Source organism: Equus quagga, chromosome 10 (assembly GCF_021613505.1).
Source record: "Equus quagga isolate Etosha38 chromosome 10, UCLA_HA_Equagga_1.0, whole genome shotgun sequence".
Taxonomy (NCBI): domain Eukaryota; kingdom Metazoa; phylum Chordata; class Mammalia; order Perissodactyla; family Equidae; genus Equus; species Equus quagga.
In genome coordinates, this window is record NC_060276.1 from 84,579,309 (window position 1) to 84,599,042 (window position 19,734).

Here is a 19,734-nt window from a genome sequence, read left to right on the forward strand (position 1 = left end):
TTGCAATGTCTCCTCTTTCATTTCTGATTTTATTTATTTGACTCTTCTCTCTTTTTTCTTAGTCTAGCCAAGGGTTTGTTGCTTTTGTTTATTTTTTCAAAAAAGAAACTCTCAGTTTTGTTGATTTTTCTATTCTGTATTTGATTCATTTCTACTCTGATCTTTATTATTTTCTTCCTTCTACTAACTTTGGCCTTAGTTTATTCTTCTTTTTCTAGTTCCTTAAGGTATTAAGTTAGGTTGTTTAGTTGAGATCTTATTTTTAATGTAGGTGTTTATCACTATAAGCTCCCCTCTTAGTACTGCTTTTGTTGCATCTCATAAGTTTTGGCATGTTGTGTTTTCATTTTCATTTGTCTTGACATATTTTTAAAATTCCCTTTTGATTTCCTCTTTTACTCAGTAGGTTTTCAAGATTGTGTTATTTAGTTTTCATGTTTTTGTGAATTTTCCATTTTCCTGCTGTTATTGATTCTAGTTTCACTGCATTCTGGTCAGAAAAGATACTTAGTATGACTTTGATCTTTTTGTTAAGTTTTTTTTTTTGGTGAAGAAGATTAGTCCTAAGCTAATATCTGTTGCCAATCTTCTTCTTTTTTGCCTGAGGAAGGTTGTCACTGAGCTAACATCTGTGCCAATCTTCCTCTATTTTTTGTATGTGGGATGCCGCCACAGCATGGCTTGATGAGTGGTGTGTAGGTCTGAGCCTGAGATCTGAACCTGTGAACTCCAGGCAACCGAAGTGGAGTGCATGAACTTAACCACTACACTACCGGGCCAGACCCCTGATTTTGATCTTCTTAAATTTGTTAAGACTGGTTTTGTGACCTAACATGTGATCTGTCCTGGAAAATGTTCCATGTGTGATTGCAAAGAGCATGTATTTTTCTGCTGTTGGCTGGATCTGTATGTCTGTTAGGTCCATTTGGTCTACAGAGCTGTTCAAGCCCACTTTTTATTTATTAATTTTCTGTCTGGATGTTCTATCCATTATCGAAAATGGGATATTGAAGTCTCCTACTATTATTGTATTACTGTCAATTTCTCCTCTCAGATTTGTCAATACCTTATATACTTAGGTGCTCTGGTGTTGGGTGCATATATATTTATAATTAGACCAGCAGAAATTGGACAGCTAGTGGACTGCAATGAGGGTTGGGGAGGAAGCCAGCCTGTGGCTTCAGATCCACTATGTTCCCTGGAGATCCACAATGAAGAGCCCTTTGCAGGTCGGGTTTGAGCCCAGGCATTCATAAACAACTTTATGGAGTTGCTTTTTCTAGCTCCTGACCTACATATGCATGGATCGCATCCTTATTAACATACCAAAGACTTTGAGAACTGAGCTAATGCTAGACCTCTTCCCAGGTCCTCTGCCCAGGTCCCAGACTGACCACTGGGTGGTACACACGAGACAGACTTGAATAACATCGCAAAGCCTGTGAAAACTGAACTGAGATTGGAACCCACAGAAGACAGGATAGAACTTGTGGACTGAACCTAACTATGTAGATTGTCTGCTAAAACAAATATATCAACATTCTCCATAGGATGTAAACAAGACCTAGAGTCTCAATGTAATATTCAAAGTGTCCAAGATACAATCCCAAATTACTTAGCATACAAAGAACAATAAAATGCTCAATTCAAATGGAGAAAGACAATTAACAGATGCCAAGAATGAGATGAAGTACATGTAGAAATTATCTGACAAGCACTTTAAAACAGCTATTATAAAAATGATTTAATGAGCAATGATGAAAATTCTCGAAACAAATATTAAAATGGAAAGTACTGGAATAGAAAAGAGAAGACATAAAGATTAACCAAATGGAAATTTTAGAACTGAAAAATAAAATAACCAAAAAAGAAATCACTGGCTGGCTCAATAGCAGACTAGAGATAACAGAGAAAAGAGCCAGTGAACTTGAAGATAGATCAATAAAAATTATCCAACTTGAACAACAGAGAGAAAAAATGTTGAAAAAAATTTTAACAGAACTTCAGAACTTGTGGGACAACAACAAAAAGTCTAACATTCAAGTCATTGGAGTTCCAGAAAGAGGAATGTGAGCAGAAAAAATATTTGAAGAAATAATGGTTCCAAACTTCCCAAGTTAGGTATAAGACATAAACCTACAGATTCAAGAAACTGAGCAAACCCCAAACAGGATAAACCCAAAGAAATCCATATCCAGACACATCGTAATCAAATTGCTGAAAACTAAAGACAAGATTAAAAATCTGGAAATCAGTGAGAGAAAAATGACTCATTACCTTAGGGGAACAATGATTTCAATGACTGCAGATTTCTCATCAGAAATCATGAAGGCCAGAAGGAAATGGCATAGCATTTTTAAAGTGCTGAAAGAAGAGAACTATCGGGGCTGGCCTGGTGGTATAGTCATTAAGTTTGATTAAGTTTGGTGAGGAAGGAACAATCTTCTTCACCAAAAAAAAAAAAGAAAAAAAAAACCCCAGAAAAAACCAAGAACTATCAACCATGAATTCCATGGCCAGTGAGAATAGCCTTCAGGAATGAAGGTGAAATAAAGACATTCTCCTATGAAGGAAAACTAAGAGAATTCATAGCCAGCGTACCTACTCTAAAAGAATTGTTAAGGGGCCAGCCGAGTGGTGTAGTAGTTAAGTTCACACACTGCTTTGGTGGCCTGGGATTCACAGGCTCAGATCCTGGGCGTGGATCTACATACTGCTCATCAAGTCATGCTGTGGTGGTGTCCCACATACAAAATAGAGGAAGACTGGTGTGGACTGTTTCCCCTTTCCTGCCTTCTTTATGGTTACTTGAATTTCTTCTTCTTTTTTTTTTGAGGAAGATGAGCCCTAAGCTAACTACTGCCAATCCTCCTCTTTTTGCTGAGGAAGACTGGCCCTGAGCTAACATCCGTGCCCATCTTCCTCTACTTTATATGTGGGACGCCTACCACAGCATGGGTTGCCAAGCGGTGCCATGTCCGCACCCGGGATCTGAACTGGCGAACCCCGGGCTGCCAAAGTGGAATGTGTGCACTTAACTGCTGTGCCACTGGGCCGGCCCCTAAATGCTTATTTTAGAAAAGAAGAAATATCTCAAATCCATAATCTAAGATTCCAATTTAAGAAGCTAGGAAAAGAGCAAAATAAATTCAAATAAAGAAGGAAGGGAATAATGAGGATAAACCAATGAAATTGATGACCAAAAAATAATTTTAAAAGCCCCCAATGAAATCAAAAGCTGGTTCTTTTAAAAGATCAATACACTGATAAACCTCTGGCAAGACTGACAAAGAATAAAGAGAAGCACAACAAATAACAACAACAAATAACCAATAACCAAAAAAAGGGGCTATTACTACAAACCTCACAGACATTACTAAACAAATAATAAGGAAATACTATGAATAACTCTCCACACATACATTTGACAACTTAGATGAAAATGACCAATTCCTTGAAGCCACAAACTACCAAACCTCACCAAGATTAAATAGATACCCTGAGTAGCCTTCTAATTATTAAGGAAAGTTAAAAAAGACTTTCTGAAAAAGAAATCTCCAGGTCCAAATGGTTTCATTGGTGAATTTTGCCAAATATTTAAAGAATAAATAACAATAAATATACATTATCTTTTCCAGAGAATAGGAGGGAAACTTCCTAACTCATTTTTTGAGGCCAGTATTACCCTGATATCAACACCAAAGACAGTAGAAATAAAGAAAATTAGGGACCAATATTCCTGATGAAGATAGATGTAAAAATTCTCAAAAAAATGTTAGAAGGTTGACTCCTGCAACATATAAAAAGAATAATACACCACCACCACGGGGGGGTTTATCCCAGGAATGCAAAAATCTATCATATTAACATCTAGAGAATAAAAATCACATGATCATATCAATAAATGCAGAAAAAGCATTTGATAAGATGCATCTGCAATAATAATAATAATAGTAATAATAATAATAAAACTCTCAGCAAACTAGACTAGAGGAGAACTTCCTCAACCTGAGAAAGGGCATTTACAAAAAATCCTTCAGCTAACATATTTAATGAAGACAGACTGCATGCTTTTCTTCTAAGATTGGGAACAAGGCAAGGATATTCACTCTCACTATTCCTATTCAACATAGTACTGGCAATCTTAGCCAGCACAATAAAGCAAGAATAAGAAATAAAAATATGCAGATTAGGAAGAAATAAAACTGTCTCTATTCACAGAAGGCATGATTATATGTCCAATGAATTCCAGAAAAGCTATAGAAATATTCTGAGAACTAATAAGTGAATTTAGCAAAGTCATTAGATACAAGGTCAACCTACAAACATCAATCTTACTTCTACAAATGAGCAATGAACAATTGGAAACAAAATATTTAAGAATAATATTTACAATAGCTCCAAAAAATGAAATACTTGGATATAAATCTAACAAAACATGTACAAGATCTGTATGCTGAAACCTACAAAATGCTGATGAAAGAAATCAAAGACGACCTAAATAACTGGAAAGACATACTGTGTTCACGGATTGGAAGACTCAAAATAGTAAAGATGCCAATTCTTTTTTTTTTTTAAAGATTTTATTTTTTCCTTTCTCTCCCCAAAGCCCCCCAGTACATAGTTGTATATTCTTCGTTGTGGGTTCTTCCAGTTGTGGCATGTGGGACGCTGCCTCAGCATGGTTTGATGAGCAGTGCCATGTCCGCGCCCAGGATTCGAACCAACGAAACACTGGGCCGCCTGCAGCGGAGCGCGCGAACTTAACCACTCGGCCACGGGGCCAGCCCCCCCCTTTTTTTTTTTTCAAAGATTTTATTTTTTTCCTAAGATGCCAATTCTTTCCAAATTGTTCTACAGATTTAAATCAATTCCAATTAAAATTGCAGCAGAGTTTTTTTTTTTTGTAAATATAGTCAAGCTGATTCTAAAATTTACACGGAAGGCCAAAGGAGCTAAAACAATGTTGAAAAAGAACAAAGTTTCAGAAATCACACTACCCAATTTTAAGGCTAATGTATAGTGACGGAAATCAGATCAGTGGTTATCTGGGGACCAAAGGAAAGGATTACAAAGGGACACAGGGAAAGTCTTGGGGCAGTAGACAGATTCATTATCTTGCTTTCAGTGTTGGTTTCATTAATCTATATGTATGCCAAACTTAGCAAATTGTACACTTTCAATATGTGTTGGCCAATTATAACGCAATAAAACTATTTTTTAGAAAAGAATTTTTTCCAAAGTGATGTATTACTTTTACATCTATTAGGTGGCAGTTGGAACCATGGACTTTGCCAAAGTGTTTAATTCTTATCCTCCAGCAATATTTTAGTTTATAAAATAACAAAGTAAAAGAAGAGTAATATGGGGCCAGCCCAATGGTGCAGCGGTTAAGTTCCCATATTCCACACTTCAGCAGCCCGTTCGGATCCCGGGTGTGGACCTATGCACTGCTTGGCGAGCCATGCTGTGGCAGGCGTCCCACATATAAAGTAGAGGAAGATGGGCACGGATGTTAGCTCAGGGCCAGTCTTCCTCAGCAAAAAGAGGAGGATTGGCGACAGATGTTAGCTCAGGGCTAATCTTCCTCAAAAAAAAAAAAAGAGTAATATGAAGGTAGATTAGCATTGCAGCATATTTTATAAGATTATGATGAAAATAAAACGGAACATAATCATAATAAATCATTACCAGATTACTATTTATTAGTTTTTTGAAGCTTTAGGTATAGTAAGTATGAGACGCAGAATAAAGAACAGATACGGTCTCTTCCCTCTCCCCTCCTCCACCAGCAATTTGCAAAGAATCAAGAGGCTGGTTGTCAGATGAACAATTCTTTACATTTCTATAGTACCTTTGCAGAAGGTCTATAGTATGTTATGAAAACCACCTGCCCCCCATTTGTTAAAAATGCTCTACCTTTAAAAAATTGTAAAGAAAAATTTAACCCTGTTAATAATATTATTGCTTCATTTTTTTCTAACTAGATTGAAATTTGAGCTCCAGAATTTTCTAGTTATCTTCAAAGTTTCCTCCAGTGGGAAAGAAGGCCTAGCGCTCATCCTGCGTAGGCATAAGGAGGAATTCCTTTGACCCCCAGGCCAGTTATCTGTTAAAAAAAGACAGGAGAGAAACTCTGAAAAAAGGTAATTCACAAATATTCTTTAAAAACATTTTTCTGATTCATAATAATATATTTAGCCACCTATTATCCTTGTTTTATTTCCTATCATAAGAAGGAATTACTGGATTAGGTATTTATGGGCCAACCCAATTATTCACATATATAATAATCCAACTAGCAACCATTTACAGTTAACTTGGATTTAAAACTGAATTTATTTCTATCATTTTCCCACCTGTTAAGAAAGGGGTTTGAGCCAGATGATTTCTATATTTCTTTTCAGCTCAAAAGGGGTATAATTTTTATCAGTGTTTGTTTTGTTGCAAAAGAAAAGTTAAAAACCTGAAAATATTCTGTGACATCAAAACGATCAACTGATCTTACAAACATGTTTCAAACACTGGTTTTTTAAGCCTATTCTACTGATTTACAGAATTTCAACAAACACTACTGAAGCAAAAAAAAAAAATTTTAAGTACTGTACAAGGTAGGCTAAACACATTGTTCTGGACTTCAGATAAGTGACAGTCTAGAAAATGTAAATAAAGTGTTTTTACGTCTAGCACGATGAGCTTAAAATGCGAGATAGAATTATGTTTTGGAAGTATGAAAAAGCACTCATTGCTCAGTTTCTTAACTGAGACTCTCCCACCTCACCCTCAAAATAAAAGAAATAGCCAGATCACCTTGAAAATGCCACCAGCTTCAGGCTGCCGCGAGAGAGCCTCGGGGTCGAGTCCAGCCCGGGCGCAGGTCACGTACATTTCAGAGTAATCCTTCCCTCCGAAGCAGCACGAAGTGGTTTTATCAACAGGCAACTTCACAGTTTGGAGTCTTTTCCCTAGATCACCAAATATTTTATTAAAATCTAGTTCTAGCAAATTTTCAACCTGCGCAAACTGTCAGGACCCCTTGCGGAGTAATAGGGAAGTTCAAAGAGGATTGTGGAGGTCAGACTTCAACCACGTAGTTAACCTACCTTCCCCGGCAATTTGTTCTGAGCAGAAAGACTTATCTCCCCAGGAAAAGAAGTTCTGACTATAAATTTGGGGCTGTCTTTGGCCTTTATTTCCCAAAATCATCCACTTGAGACCTTTGAATACATCTCTATATGACTTTATTAGTAATGAAGTTTCTCCAGTCCCTGGTGTCTGGTGTTTTCTAGCCATAGCAGGGATTTCCCATTTGGCTTAGGCCTACCTGTCTCAGGATCTAAACGAATCACTCTTCCTCCGTTGTAACAGGCCACCCAGAGCTTCCCCTCAGTATCAATACACATTCCATCTGGGATATGTTCTTCCTTCTCCAGCTTGTAAACACTTCTGCGGTTAGCTGTGGTGAAAAAAACCACACACACACGACAACACAATAGGCCAGTCAATACTGAGCATCAAACAATGAGTAACCAAGCTGATGAGAAACACGGATCGCTTCTGCTCATCCAGGGCCTGGCGTGGGGGCACCACAAGTAGAATGGTTCAGAAGGATTCCTAGCTCTAGAAAATGTCCAGAAACCTGAGCGGGCACCCCTCAACAAAGAGTTTTTACCACACGATTTAAGGTGGATCCACTCCCTTTAGTTTGGGTATGAACACGTCTGTCTAAGCTTTCAGAGAAGAGAAAAAAGAAAGCAGAATTCGTAATCAAATAGGAGCAGATCTTTCTGAGGCGGACCTCAGCTGAGGCCTGCAGGCCCGCCTCACGTACGTTTCAGCCTGCGGTTAGGCCTCTGCTGCTTTACTCACAAAAATGCCTACTTTGGTTAACTCCAAGTTCTAGAAGGCAACTTAATGGTGCCAGGTGAATAGTTCAAGCACAAAAACAAGTAAGATGTATGAGTTCTGTTTCTGCCTGACTGAATGCTCCGGGATCACCTGCCCAAACTAAATATTAGAAGAGCTTGTTTCTGAAAGGGGGTTGTTCTGAAACCCACTGGCTGGCCTTAAAGGGGGAATCAGAGTGCACAAAAGATAAACATCAAGACCCAGGTCATTGCAATAATCAGACTGAGGTGTAAGGGAAAAAATGTTAAAACCGTGTGTGAACAAAATGGGTAAAAACAGTCAAAAAAGAGAGCACTACATGTTTCAAACCAAAACATCCATACTGGAATATTTTGCCTCTGACTAAATCCACATGAGAGTTTTGTGATTTTTTTTAGCCATTTTTATTATTGGTTTTGCTCTTGTGGTTTGGCGTCTTTATGAAACAGTTTCAAGTACTCCCTTCTCAATTCTTCTCACTAATTCCTTCCCTCCCAGTTTCAAGCTATGACTCATGTAGAGCCCATTGATGGAATTGAACAATCTGTGACTACTTCTTTTTTTTTTTTTGAGGAAGATTAGCCCTGAGCTAACATCTGCTGCCAATCCTCCTCTTTTTGCTGAGGCAGACTGGCCCTGCACTAACATCCATGCCCTTCTTCCTCTAAGTTATGTGGGACACCTGCCACAGCATGGCTTGACAAGCAGTGTGTAGGTCCCCACCCGGGATCCGAACCAGTGAACCCAGGGCCGCCACAGTGGAACGTGGGAACTTAACCACTGCACTATCAGGCCGGCCCTCTGCAACTACTTTGTTTACTTTTCCATTTTGAAAGGTTGTTAATTTATCTCTGACAATTTGCCTACGGTTAACTAAAGTACAAATAAGAAATAGCAACCCCAAACTCTACTTTTCTGGTCTTTTATCCCATTCTGCTGTATATTATTTGCCTTTAGGCACCTCCTGGTAGAACAGGATCCATTTCACACTAAACCTCTTTCTAGTGATGGCGACAAGAAAGAGGATTAAGGATCTATCTATATTAGGCCAACTGTGGCCACATTTAATTGTGTTGAGGGCCATGCCTTGACTGGCAGCATGGTCAAGTCTGCATAACCATTACTGTATTGGAATAATAATATTGGACAGCTCTCTATTTGACAAGTAAGGACCTTTTCACATACATACATATGAAAAAATACCAGCAGTGTTAAGAAAAGTAATGAAAAAGTACTTACAGATCCTTCCTGTCAGCAGGTCATAGTCAAAGGCATCCACAGAGTAGGACAGGCTGTCGATGTAATAGAAGATTTTGTGGTCCAGGGACCAATCCAAACCGTTGGAGATGTCCACCTGGTCAAAGTACTTTTCCACGTGGTGGTCAGGAAAGAGGGCGTACAGGGACCCTTGGTGCCGCTCCGTAACTGCCGGGGCTGTTTCCTCAGCCATGGTGCCTACAAAACCCACAGAGCACTGAGCCCGCCCCGCAGCATCCTGCCCCGTGTGCTACACCATCTTTTCTCACCAGGGTCCCTTTCTCATGACTAGATCAAGGAAATCATTATACAATCCCAATCTGCGTCCTATAGTTCTAAAAAATGACAACTACCTTGCTTATAATGCAAATTAAAACTATACCAAGAGGTTCTGGTTCCAGACAAGGAGGAGTTCATCTGCACCAATCTCATTTTCTCCACTAAGCACAACTACAAAACCTGGACAAAACACACGGCGTAGCTATTTGAGAACTCTGAAAAGTGAATATCAGGCAGCTCAGGGAAGAACACCAGAATCTGAAGTACCACCTAATTGGTGGTGAGTTCTCCATTTTATCCTCCCGTACGTCCCAGCCTGAACTCAATAAAGCCTGGAATTTGGAAGCGAGCACTGTGGTGCAGGCTGACAGGGAGCCAAGAGAAACCCTCTAGATCTGGCTCAAGGAGCAGAAAAGGAAACTCTTGAGGCTCGGAGAGAGTGGAAGAAATCTCCTGGTTGTTTTCCACTCCTTTCTCTCCATTCTCTCATGCACCGGTCCCAAGGCAATTCTGCAGCCAGGGTAGCAACAGCAGAGAGTGGCCAGCAACGGGAACCTACGGGAATCAAACGCTGAGCTAAGGGGCTGTTCCTCTCCGTTTGGTGAAGCTGCAGGGATAAAAGGGCAGAGCCAAACACTGCTGCTCTGGTGTTCTCTCTCTCTCTCTCTCTCCCTCCCTCTCTGTCCTCCTGCCATCTGGCCCCGGAGGCAGCACAATCATAGAAGTGGGTGGTTTCTGGCTAGGAATGAAAAGGAGAGCTCCAGGAAACTGGAAAGAACCTGGAGATAGTGAAGAGGGATGTTGCTCAGGAATGCAACCCCCTGAAGCTGTTCATGATCTCCTGGCTCATCTTTACTTGTATATGCAGGGATCTGATTCTAATTAGCATACCAAAGACTGAGAATGGGAGCGAATGGACAGAACATCTTCTAAGTCTCAGACTGACCCGAGTGGCACACACGTGGGACAGATCCTAATGGTACCTAACCGAAAGCAGCTTGGAACTCGTGGTCTGCACCTAAACATATAGATTACTTACTAAAACAAATATATCAACATTCTCCATAGGATTTAAACAAGACACAGGGTCTCATAACCTAATAGTCAAAATGTCAGAGGTACAATCCAAAATTACTTGGCAGCACACAGAAGCATGCAAATCTCAACTCATATAAGAATCAACACATGCAGAAAATGAGATGCCACAGATGCTGGAATTATTTGACAAAGACTAAAGCAGCTCTTATAAAAATGCTCAAATGAGCAATTTGTAAACAGTCTTGAAACAAAACTCAAAATAGAAAATATCAGCAAAGAGGTAGAAGATATAAAGGATGGCCAAATGAAAATTTTAGAAGTGAAAAATAAAATAACTGAAATACAAAACTCACTGGACGGACTCAATAGCAGAATAGAGATGACAGAGGGAAGAGTCAGTGTACCTGATGCTAGATCCATAGAAATGATCCAATCTGAGCAACAGAGAGAAAAGATGGAAAAACATGAACAGAGCTTTAGGGACCTGTGGGACAAGAACAAAAGGGCTAACATATGTGTAATTGGACTCCTGGAGAAGAGGAGAAAGAATACAGGGCCAAAAAAACATTTGAAGAAGTAATGGCTCAAAATTCCCCAAGTTTGGTGAAAAGCATAGAACTATCTATTCAAGAAGCTGAGCAAATCCCAAACAGGATAAGCCCAGAGAAACCTATACCCAGACCATCATAATCAAATTTCTGAAAACTAAAGTCAAATAGAAATCCTTGAGAGCAATGAAAGAAAAATGACATATTACATCTAATAATTATTATTATTTATTTCAATGTCTGTGGATTTTTCATGAGAAACCATGGAGGTGAGAAGGAAGTGACACATTTTTGATTTGCTGAAAGAAATAAAATTGTCAGCCTGGAATTCTATATTCAGTAAAACTATCCTTCAAGAATGAAGGTGAGATAAGGACATTCTCATATGAAGTAAAGAACTAAGAGAATTCACAGCCAGCAGACCTGCTCTAAAAGAATTGCTAAAGGAAGTTCTTCATATAAGGGAAGTGATACCAAAAGAAAGCTTGGAACATCAGGAATGAAGGAAGAGCAATAGAGATACTAAATACATGAGTAAATATAATAGACTCTTCTTCTCCTCTTTAGCTCTTTAAATATTTCTGATAGTTAAAGCAAAAATTACATTTTCTGATGGGATTTTCAATGTATGTATATAAAGACAACTACAGCATAAAGAGCTGACTACCGATTGAAGTGGTAAAATATTGGTTTTAGTTAGACTATGAAAAATTAACTATATATTTTGCAATCCCTTCAGAAACCCTTAAAAAACTATACAGAGATATAGTGAAAAATTACAATAAATAAATTAAAATTAAATTCTAGAAAATGTTCAAATAATCCAAAAGAAGACAGGAAGGGAAACAGAGGAACAAAGACTACAGACGGAAAGAAGAGAAAACAAATAATAAAATGGCAGATCTAAGTCAAAGCATATCAATAATTACATTAAATAAATAATCTAAACACATCAATTAAGATAGAGACTGTCAGAATGATTTTTTTTTTTTTGAGGAAGATTAGCCCTGAGCTAACATCTGCTGCCAATCCTCCTCTTTTTGCTGAGGAAGCCTGGTTCTGAGCTCACATCTGTGCCCATCCTCCTCCACTTTATACGTGGGACGCCTACCACAGCATGGCCTGCCAAGCGGTGCCATGTCCGCACCCGGGATCCAAACCAGCGAACTCCAGGCCGCCAAAGCGGAACGTGCGAACTTAACTGATGCACGACTGGGGCGACCCTGTCAGAATGATTTTTTAAAAATCCAGCTATATGCTGTCTACAAGAAACTCACTTCAAATATAATGACATAGGTAGTGTGAAAGTAAAAGAGGGGAAAAGATAGACCATGCAAATATTAATCAAAAGAAAGCTGGAGAGGCTATGTTAATATCAGACAAAACAGAGCAAAGAAAATTACCAGGGATAAATGGTATGTGTATGCACTTAACAACAGAGCTTCAAAATATGTAAAGCAAAAGTCAGAATTGAAAGGAGAAATAGACAAATCCACAATTATGGTTGGCAATGTCAGCGTTCCTCTCTCAGTAAGAGAAACAAATGGACAGAAAATCAGCAAAGAAATGGAAGAACTGAACACCATCAACCAACTGGATCTAAGTGACATTTATAGAACACTCCACCCCACAACAGCAGATACACATTCTTCTCAAGTGCACGTGAATATTCAGTTAGATAGACTTGAGTGTGATCTCAGGGGCGGAGCAGAACTTGACCGTAACAAAGCAACTGGAAAGCTCTTCTACTATACCATGCTCCATCCGAAAGAAGATCGAGAGGAAAATGGACTAATACGGGGAAGCTGGAACAGCCAGCCAGCCAGGGCAAGCCCTCCCTCCCTGGGGAGAAGGCTGTTCATGCAGCAGTCTCCAGCTGCGGGTGGCTGAGTTTGTTTCATTAATATTCCTCCCCACTATCTGCCTCACAGAAAGAGATGCCCAAAACATGAATGTGAATCCCCCACTGCATGGAAAGGGCTTTTTCTCGGAGGGAAAGAATAAGCCGGAGCCCTGGCTTATCCATCATTATCTAGGAGTGAGCACAGACAGGTCAGACCTTGGGTGTGGCGCCACCTTCAAGTTACTACCTGCCACCTTGAGATCCCATCTAGACTATGAGGTGACTCCACCCTTTTCCAGTTCAGGGGCCCCTCTCAGCACTTGCTGAAAGCTAGGAACTCTGTCTGCAAAAAGGTTCTCAGGTGCTATTGGCAGAGGCACACAACCAGTATGTACACCCACAGTGATGCCTATAATTTGAAGGGGTTTCCTGAGGGCACAGGCTAAGAAATGGGGACCCCAGGCTAAGAACTCAGGCCTCTGAGGACGTCTTTATTTTGTCTCACGAAGTGCCACGGGACTGTAAACTTCCAGCCCTAAGGGAGAGAGAAAATCAGTTCCAACAGGAAGCCAGGGTAGCTAATTACATTTCTTTATCCTGCAGAAATTACTGGCAGAAAGGCTTCCAACGGATTCTCATCTTTAATCTTTCAACCTGTCCTGGACTTTGTCTGTGGTTGTGTAAAGTCCAGGAAGATGGGAAACAATCCACAGCCAGCTGCTCAGATCTCACCTACCTTCTATGTTGGAAGTGAATGGAGCCAGGACAGCATGGCCGACAACGTGAGAGGGTGGCGTGGGGAGGCGAGACAGCAGGGGTTTAGAATCAACTTTGGCTAACTTAAAGGGTTGGTGTGAGGGGAGGTAAATGAGAACTTTATGTGAAATGCATTATTTAATTTCAAACTATCATTAAAATTCATTTAAAGTTGTGTATAAGTCATTCTGCAACCATCATGATAAAGATTGGTTCCAGCAAGAATTATCAACGAATGTAAAAGCTAAGGGAGAACTTTTCTTGAGGACCAGGATATTTGCTTGGACTCAAAGCAGCTCCCCATGTTGTAGCCAGCCTCCAAGATGGCCCCTAATGATGCCTGCCTCCCAGTATTCACACCTTGTACATAGTCCCCTCCATCATCATCGGTGAGACCAACAGCACACGGCAAAAATGATGGCATGTCACTTCCGAGCTAGGCAATAATAAGACGGTAGCTTCCACCCTGGGTGCTCTCTGTCTCTCATCATGGGCTCTGAGGGAAGAGAGAGGCCCATGCGGTAAGGAACTGAGCCTCCTGCCAACCCCCAAGTGAGTGAACTTAGATGCAGACAGATCCTCCAGGCCCCCTCAGAGACTCCAGCGCCTTCTGAGGCCTTGGCCAACAGCTTGACTGCAGCTTCATAAAACAACCTTGAACTAGAACCAGCCACCTAAGCCACACTCAGATTTTTGACCTTCAGAAACTATGTGAGATAATAACTGTTTCTTATTTTAAGCCACTAAATTTCAGGGTAATTTGTTACACAGCAATAGATACCTAACAAACCTCACAAAATGCTTATAGATTGCAATTAAAAAACAGTAACTATGCAGTAGAGAAATCTGAGAAGATCTTAGCCAGGTGATCAAAATTAACATCACCAATGAGGGACAGATGGCACCTAGAAGGACAAAACGTCACCTACGCAGTATTCTAGCCACAGATGTATAGCGTCAATCTCATCACAAGGAAACATTAGACAAACACAGAAACATGAGGAATGTTCTATTAAAAAGGGGGGAAGTTGGGCGGGACTGTATTCTTCAACAGTGGCAATGTCATAAAAAACAAAGAAAGGCTAAGTTCTGTTCCAGGTTAAAGAAGATGAAAGAGACATGACAACTGGATGCAGTAAGTGATCCCAGCCTGGATCCTGTGCTGGAGGGAAAAAATGCTGTAAAGGACATTATTTGGTCAATTGCCAAAACTAGAGTATAGACAGTATATCCGATAAAATTATTGTATCAATGTTAAACTTCTTTAAGTTGATAGCTGTGCTGTGGTCACGTAAGACTATGTCATTTTTCTTGGGAAGTTCACACTGAAGTATTTTTGGGGTAAAGGCATGCGATATACGCAACTTACTCTCAAATGATTCTGGAGAAAAATATGTTTATATATAGAGAGAGGAAGCAACTGGAACCAAATGTTGACAAGAGGTGGGTCTAGGTAGAGGGTGTTGTTTGTACTATTCTTAAATTTTTTTTCTATAAATTTGAAATTGTTCCCAATTTAAACATCAACAACAACAAAACCTCTAGTTTAAAACTCATTTAAACTACAAAAGTACATACAAATTTTAGTCTCTGCTAGAGACAGAAACTGAAAGGAATATCGGTGAAATTTTTCTCATGGGATTTTTTTTTAGGAAACAAGCGACTCAACTAATAAAAGGACAACCCAAGCCCCATTATGAATAACGGTTTTCCCACTACAGCTGTGAGACTTTTAGAAGACACATTGCGCTTTTCTCCTGAGCTCAGTGAGCACGTGCTGAAGATAAACCATACCAGCAAAGTATCTCCCCGCGGGATCCACCTTCCCGTCATTGAATCGATTGTTTTTCTTGTCTTTCTCTACCGCGGCCAGGACAACTACTGACTGATTTTCCCAGTTCAAAGCACAGAACTTCGTTCCAATTGTGGCGACATAGCCTCCCGACTGGCGGAGGGCCACTGAGCCAACCGGGGCATCTGTGGAGGCAAAGGCAGCAGTCAGAAGGCGGCCCCCTGCCGCCGTCACGCCCCCTGGCGTGTCTACCAGGATTTCAGCTCTTTGGACAATGGGTCGCTCTCCTCCCTCTGTCGAATAGTGAAGGCTATGAAACCAAGTATATTCTTTGAGCATGAACTCTGTGTGCTGTTCTGGGCAGCAGGATAGAAAGGGGAACAAAACCCAACGCCTCTGGAAGCTCCCAGTCTAGTGGGAGAAGCAGAGAAGTCAAACCACGGCAGTCACCATACACGGGGACAGGTGCCACATCAAGTTAAGAGGAGGGGTTCCTAACCTGGGTGGGGCGGGCACCAGAGCAGTTGTCACAGAGCAAGCTACGCTCAATTTGCCTGATCTCCAGGAAATTCAGAGACACAAACTGTGTTTTGTTCCAGCAACTAGGCTTTGTGACATCTCTCTCTCCCTCCAATACAGGACTTGTCTCTCTCTCTTTTTTTTTTTTTTTTTGCCGAGGAAGATTTGCCCTGAGCTAACATCCATGCCAATCTTTCACTATGTTTTAGTATGTGGGCCGCCAGCACAGCATGGCTGCTAACAGAGCAGCATAGGTCCACGCCTGGGAACCGAACCCAGGCTGCCGAAGGGGAGCGTGCTGAACTTAACCAGTAGGCTACCAGGGCTGGCCCAGGACTTGTCTTTTCTAAGGGGCTTATTTCATACGTATTTAATTGAAAATTGTTTCTCAAACCCTTTTTGGAAGTAAGCATGACAAAAAATAATAAATAGGAATATAGATGCAGTGATAAAACCATCATGTCTTCATTATAATACTATATTTTGTAATTTTAAATTTTAGGTTTTCTGGGTTTAATATTTTTCCATGTATAAGGAAAATTCTTTCTTTAAGGTGGAGAGATTGATTGCTGTGGTGGGCAGTCACAGGAAACAAATTTATTTTGAAAACATTTCCTAAGCACCTATTCAGTGCAGGGCGCCAGCGCCTTGGGAGCAGCTCTTACTTAGCTAAAAGCCCTGCTCAGAAGGGTCCCAGGGAATGTGCAGGACACTATTAGGAGGGTCACACCCTCAACAGCGATGCCACCCTGGGGCCCAAGACTTCTGTCAGCTTCCCGAGCTACTGCTGACACCACCAGGCCTTTTCATTTGGGGGGCTTGCAGGTTAGGGGTGGGAACAGCCCCCCACCCTGTGCATGCTGGGAAGGAGCGACCAGGGAAGGCCATGGCTCCCTTCCCCAACTCTGACCTCTGCTGTCCCAGTCACTTTGCCTCCAGCCACAGTCATATCCCTGAGTGAATTAGAAAACTGCTTCCTCTGATTAAAAAAATCTTGAGGTCCCCAGTTAGGGGTTGAGAGAGCATCCCAAGGTCATAGGAATTCCTGGTTGTTTTTCTGTGAACATAGTAACGAAAACAAGAAACTTCTTTCTCTAGCGCTACTCAAGCCCACACCCTTGGGATAAAAGCCTCCTCCAGGAGTCACACGGGCCGGAAGCAGAGCCACATTCAAACGCACTCGCAATTCCTCGTGCATCCTAGTTTGTACAGGGAGCAGATGGTCCCGGGTGATGCTTTCTGAGTCTGAAAGCTCTTCTTTTCACTTTCAAAGAAAGCTATACCTGTTCTTATATTGAAAATTAAGGCCCTGGCCTGACCCAAGGGAGACAGCCTTTGCTGTGCCACAAACCGGTTCTCCAGCTTTCAGTCATCTGAGGGTGGTAAGGAGAGCTCCTCCAGGGCCTCACCATCCAAACCCGATGGGGAACGTTGCCCTCACCCACAGGAGAAGAGGAAAGTACTGACCATCCAGAATTTACTCCGGGGTCAAAGTAGGAGGACCCAGAGAGCAGGACAATCTACAAGTGTGAAAGCATATTCAGTATGCTTAAACACGAAGGGTCCGGGGAATGACACATGAGGTGACCACCCCTCCCCAGGGAAAAGATGTCTGTCGGGCTGCTCGGAGCTGGGCCTTCATCCTTACCCACGGTCATTCGCTGCACTTGCTTGCTGAGCGCATCCCACCGGCAAACCTTTTTGGCAGGAATATCTACGAAGAGCAGAGAGCTGGACGCTTCCTCCCACACTGGCGACTCACCGCACTGGCAGTTCTCGGGCAGAACACACTCAATCTTAATGGAAGACATTGTCACGGGGGATCTACTGAAGGTGACAGAGAGAAAATGGAATGGAATCACGTGGAGCAAATTCAGCAAAACACCTGGCTTAGGAGCCTGGTAAGAACCCAAGACAGATGGAGTTCATTATCAGAACTGGAAAAGCTGGCCACCCTTCCCCAAATCAGAATAAGATATGCAATGCGGCAGGAGGCGGCACGCAGGAAGAAGGTCAGAGAGCTGATGGGCGGCAACACGAGACGTCTTCAATCCACTTACCAGTGCTTTTCCTCAAGCTGTCTTTAAAAAGAGGAAGGAAAAAGCAGCACTAACATCCACGCCTTGGCGCTAGTGCTGTTCAGACAAGGCAAGGCTGCCCTTTATGCCGGCGACCGAGGCCCCAGGGCGGGTCAGGGGCCAGGCAGCTCCCTCATTGGTGGCTCCTCTGGGCGTCTGCGGGTCACCGTCTCCTGCTGCCCTCCCCATCCATCGATGTTGTTGATTTCCATCTCTGACTGCTCAAGGCCAGGGCCTTCCTGCTTTGCATTTTTTTCTGAACTGCATTTTTAGAAATACGTTCATCAGTGATAATACACTAAATTAGAACTACCATCCATTTGCAAATGCAGACAATGGAAGGAGTGGAGAAAAGGACGTCACCTGGGCACCGTGGTAGGATCTGACAGCCCCTCAGCTATTTCTTGCTGCCTAGGAAGGCACCAAGCCAGTTTGGCAAGGAGTCTTGAGCTCCAAAAGTGGGAACATTCTATGCTGGGACTTTAGACCAGAGACTGACCAGCGAACAGGGAGAAGAAAAAGAAAAATTATCAGAAAAGGAAAAACATTATCTAAGAAACCCATGTAGGAGAAGGAAGAAAGGCAACTTTCAAGAGCCTGCTATCTTTCCCAACTCTACCCTGATGACCATCCACGCTGCCCGCATCTTCACCTTCTCCCTGGCACCTATCTGCTTTGAAATGAGTGGTCCCACACGTGGATGGGCAAACCAATGAGGGGAAGAAAGGAAAAGAATCTTTGGTTTCATCTTTCCTTCAATAAACTGCATTTGTTTTTAGAGACACACAGATAGTGACGGGCAGTGTCAGAGCACTTGCAATCTTCACCGGCTGTTAGAGATTGGCGCGCGCTCCCAAGGCTTTCACGTTATCAACCTGAGATAAGACCCGAGATCAGACGCGGGACTTGTGCAATGGCAGCTTTTAAGCCCCGCTCGGTCGTGCAAGCCAGGGGCTGGCAAACGGCCCTTTTCCGCCCGGGCTCGGGGCGGGGGCCGCGGCAGCAGAGCGCTGGCGAGCGGGGACGCGGCGCCAGGGGCCCGCGCGACACCTGGGGCATCCGCGCGCCCGAGGGGCCTCCGCACAGCCTGGTGGCGCCGCTGCAGCCTCAGGCGCCCGCCGAGCCCGGCAAGCGACAGCTAGAGGCCGCCCTGCCTTGTCCCGGGCCCCGTCCCGGGCCCCGTCCCCGGCCGGCTGAGGGGGCGCGCAGAGGGCGGTCTGGCTCCCGCCAGCCGGCCCCGGTCGGAAGACCGGCCAAGCGCGCTTTGCTCGGCTGTCGCCAGAACTTTCCTCTGCAGAGAGGGGGCGGGAGGCTGGCCCGCCCGGGGCACTCACCCGGCTGGTGACTTGTAGACGCTCAAAGGTCAGGCGGCAGAGCATCTGGGGCGGGCCTGGCACCCCCTACGCGGTCTTCTCGTTCACGGTGGAGGAATCTTGCAAAGCCACCCCGGCGCAGGGGGCGGGGCAGAGGCTTGGAGCCCAGTGAACCTAATCTTTGGAGTTTGGACGGAGAGCTCAAGTTTCTCTCTTACGTAAACCAAAAAGCTGTCAAATGCTAACAGAGAGCTGGGGTCGAGGGTCCGGTTAAGCACAAACAGGTTAAAAAGAGAACAAAGCGGTTAAATAGATTCTCCCTGGGCCGGCGGAGAAGCATCGGATGGCTGGAGGCCAGCTCTTGCAAAACGTCTGTGGTGCGGGCAGAAGAAAGGCTTGGCTCGATTGGATTTCAAAATCCTAT

At 42.7% G+C, this 19,734-nt stretch overlaps 1 protein-coding gene across 2 annotated transcripts; it reads right to left on the bottom strand.

The window, feature by feature from the left end:
* Window positions 1-5,680: 5,680 nt before the first annotated feature.
* Window positions 5,681-18,100, bottom strand: RGN (regucalcin). 2 transcript variants are annotated; one of them, XM_046673979.1, is made up of 7 exons: window positions 17,980-18,100; window positions 17,568-17,746; window positions 15,403-15,585; window positions 9,127-9,342; window positions 7,325-7,456; window positions 6,811-6,965; window positions 5,681-6,109 (listed from the first exon to the last, which is right to left on the bottom strand). In XM_046673979.1, exons 2-7 carry the CDS (start codon window positions 17,728-17,730, stop codon window positions 6,059-6,061), a joined length of 900 nt encoding a protein of 299 aa, XP_046529935.1. In that variant the 5' UTR covers window positions 17,731-17,746; window positions 17,980-18,100; the 3' UTR covers window positions 5,681-6,058. The 2 variants fall into 2 exon arrangements, with proteins under 2 accessions (XP_046529935.1, XP_046529936.1); XM_046673980.1 differs by having other exon boundaries at window positions 17,568-17,743; window positions 17,980-18,088.
* Window positions 18,101-19,734: the final 1,634 nt, after the last annotated feature.

Bases quoted from the DNA above. Each gene is read 5' to 3' on its own strand.
- RGN (XM_046673979.1), bottom strand. From the start codon at position 17,730: ATGTCTTCCATTAAGATTGAGTGTGTTCTGCCCGAGAACTGCCAGTGC. The intron at 9,343-15,402 runs GTATGGTTTATC...TGGGTTTTGTAG, and splicing joins CGCGGGGAGATACTTTGCTG to GCACCATGGCTGAGGAAACA. The intron at 7,457-9,126 runs GTAAGTACTTTT...TTTTCACCACAG, and splicing joins CCTGCTGACAGGAAGGATCT to CTAACCGCAGAAGTGTTTAC.